A 2,912-nucleotide genomic window follows, 5' to 3' on the forward strand; every position below is an offset into this window, starting at 1 on the left:
AGGTCCCAGGTGGAGGGGGAAGCGCTGGAAAAATAAGGGAGCAAACTCCAGGCTCCCCCAGCAGGCATCGCCCCCCTGGGTCCAACCCGCCAGATACCGAGGGCTGGGCAGGGGTTACAGCCAGACAGACAGATAAGAAAATACTTCCGATAGTTCTCAGAAACAGCTTCTAGAAACCACAGTTTTTACAGCTGCCCATAGAAAAGATGGGTTTGGGCACAGGCCAGGGCCCAGGTCTCCAGCTAGTAGAAACGCTTGTTCCGCTCCTGGCGTTTCTGGAAGACGACAGCCCCCACAACAGCGCAGACAATGATGCCCAGCAGCGCGCAGAGCAGGAGCAGGAACACCTTCCAGCCCGTCAGAGGCCCGCTTCGGAAATTCCCCGTCGGGTCATCCACGTTGTCTGCAAGGATGAGAACAGCTACAGAGACCAACTCAAGCTCAGCTCCCGCAGTCTCACAGGGTGTCACACCTCTGATGCCTTTCAACAGGCCTTTACGAGTCCAGCCCAATCCTCCACTGAAGGTTTCTGAAGCCCAGAGACTCACCTTTGGGTGATTTAAGGAGGCTGACGCTAGGCTCAATCTTGGTCCAGTCAACAGTCTCATCTTCTAGAGGGTGTTCCACCATGAGCTGGAACAGCTTCATCGAGATAATGTCATGATTGTCTAGGAAACAACCACCAGCACCGAACACTTTCAGAAGCTCTGAGACGTCCACAGGCGCAGAGCATCCCCAAGGACCATGCTCTACCAAGCTCACGTCTCCTTCCCTCTCAAGCCACCCGCACACTCCAGATATCAAACCGCAATTTGAGGTATTCTTTAGCACTCAGATGCCTCCTTTTCCCAGGCCATGCGTCCCTACTCAACAGTTTTAAGATTCAAATCCATTCCATACATCCACGGCGTTCTACTCCAGGCTCCAGACAACAGGTATTCCTGTAAGCAACCCCCTCCCATCTCACCAGACAAATCTCCAGTGCCAGCAGAAGCACCAAAGAAGTAGCCAGTTGGCAGCTGCACCCCTGCAATGTCAATGCAGTTCTTCCATTCATTCTTATCTTCCACATCGGTCATCACCTGCAAGACCAGGGGAGCATCACAGCAGGAAGGCACACCACCACACACCCCTGCCTGCAGCTCTTTTGGAGCTGGAGCTGCAGGAGAGGCAGGCGGTTGAGCCTGGAAAACCATCTCCAGGTCACCTATTGATACAGCAACACCTGCCCCTCAGCACTGCCCTGTCTCACACCCAGGACACCCTGTTTCGCCACATCTCACCGTCAGGCGACCTCGGGAGTACCGAATTGCCAGGAAAGTGTCATGGTTCTGGTTCCGAAGGTCAGCGGTGCACCCCGCCAGCTCCGTCCAGCGCCCGTCCTTACTGTGGTCGTACGTGAGGGAGCCGTTGTTCACCATCGCAGAGATGTAGGGGAACACACGCTGCAGGGAGGAGAGCGCTGCTGCTGTCAGTCTGCAGCAGCCTTTGAGCTGCAAACCAAGAACTGCCTTCCTCTCTCTGGTCAGAACCTCAGTGAGAGCGGGATCTCAGCCAGACATGGCAACGGAGCCACGGCTTTGCCGCACCATCGGGTACGGAGGGCAGAACAAAGAAATCAAGGCTCACTTTGCACATAAAGCTGCTTCTACACTGAGAGAGAGCTTATTCTGGCTAAAGCTGAGCAGCCATTTTCAACCTTCTCTACCAAGACCCTTCGTAAGCCCACAGCACGGCCAGGGCAAAGAGACCACCCCAAACTTGCAGAGTAAGCACCTGAGAGAGCAGAGTGTAAGAACAGAGCACAGGAGCCAGAATGGGCAGAAATCCCACATTAGCAGCATAACCACACTTAGGGTTTTGCCATCAGTACATTATGTACATCAGGAGGGGCCAGCTAGAGGCAAGAAATCACCTCCCCAGGGAGCAGCAAGAGAACAGATGGATCATTTCCAGGTACTTCATGACTTAAGTATCACAGTTTTGGTGCAATAGATCTCACTATCCCAGTTACATTTTCTGACTGTGCTGTAACAAGATCTACAACTACAGAACATGACAGAACAACCATCAGCCCCCACAAGGCTGATCTGTATTTTGGCCATAAGGAATTCTGAAGCAAGAAGCCAGCCCATGAGTTTCTCTTTTACACATCCAGGTCACAAACAGAGAATAAGGGCAGTAATAACATGGAATGAGTAACCAATGCACAGAGAAGTTCAGGAAATGATACTCAGGATGAATATGCTCATAGTCTTAGGCTGATTAAACTACCTTTACTTAAAAGGTGGCATAGAGTTCACACCAGCCCTGTGCTGTCCTCTCACACAGAGGCAGAAAGGCCTTGAAAACGTTTCTGTAGTCAACAACAGCAGAACATGGAGCAAGGACCTCCTCTAACGCATGTACAAACTCTTCCCTTTACAGGAAGAGCAGCTTGCTCTCACATAAGGAGAGACTTATCCTTGGTCTGTGCGTGAAGCGCTCAGAGCACAAAGCCATGAGGAAAGAGCCCCCTCAGCACTGAAGGAGCTCCCTGAACTACTCACCTCTGTTGCTTCATCATTGGGATACGTATCAAGGAAAATAGCTAGTCCATGGAAGTTGTCCTTGCTGCCAAAGACAGGACCTGGAATAAGGCAGACAATTGGAAATGAATTCTCTCAGAGAGAATTTGTGATCAGTCTTCTTTTGAAAAGAGCTGTGAGAGCAGTTTACTGCCTGCACGTGATGGAGGCTGCAGCACGCACAGGACACACTATCCCCATCTAACGAAACCAGACAGAGGTGAGCTCAAACGCTCTCCACAGTAACAAACCTTCCAGGACAGAGGCAGCTTGCTGGGCTGCGCTTGGACACGTGTGAGCGCTGACAAGGCCCCAGCCCGCCTGGGCAGCCCCCGGCTGAGACCC

The 2,912-nt window shown here is 52.2% G+C and overlaps 1 protein-coding gene across 1 annotated transcript; it reads right to left on the reverse strand.

Annotated features, from left to right (window-relative positions):
- Positions 1-2: 2 nt before the first annotated feature.
- On the reverse strand, positions 3-2,660 carry LMAN2 (lectin, mannose-binding 2; the record flags this gene model as incomplete). Its single annotated transcript, XM_009875781.1, has 5 exons — positions 3-403; positions 549-668; positions 968-1,082; positions 1,284-1,445; positions 2,550-2,660. Coding segments are annotated over 5 exons (669 nt in total), but the record flags the coding sequence as incomplete, so codon positions are not given.
- Positions 2,661-2,912: the final 252 nt, after the last annotated feature.

Source organism: Apaloderma vittatum, unplaced genomic scaffold (assembly GCF_000703405.1).
Source record: "Apaloderma vittatum isolate BGI_N311 unplaced genomic scaffold, ASM70340v1 scaffold44278, whole genome shotgun sequence".
Taxonomy (NCBI): Eukaryota; Metazoa; Chordata; class Aves; order Trogoniformes; family Trogonidae; genus Apaloderma; species Apaloderma vittatum.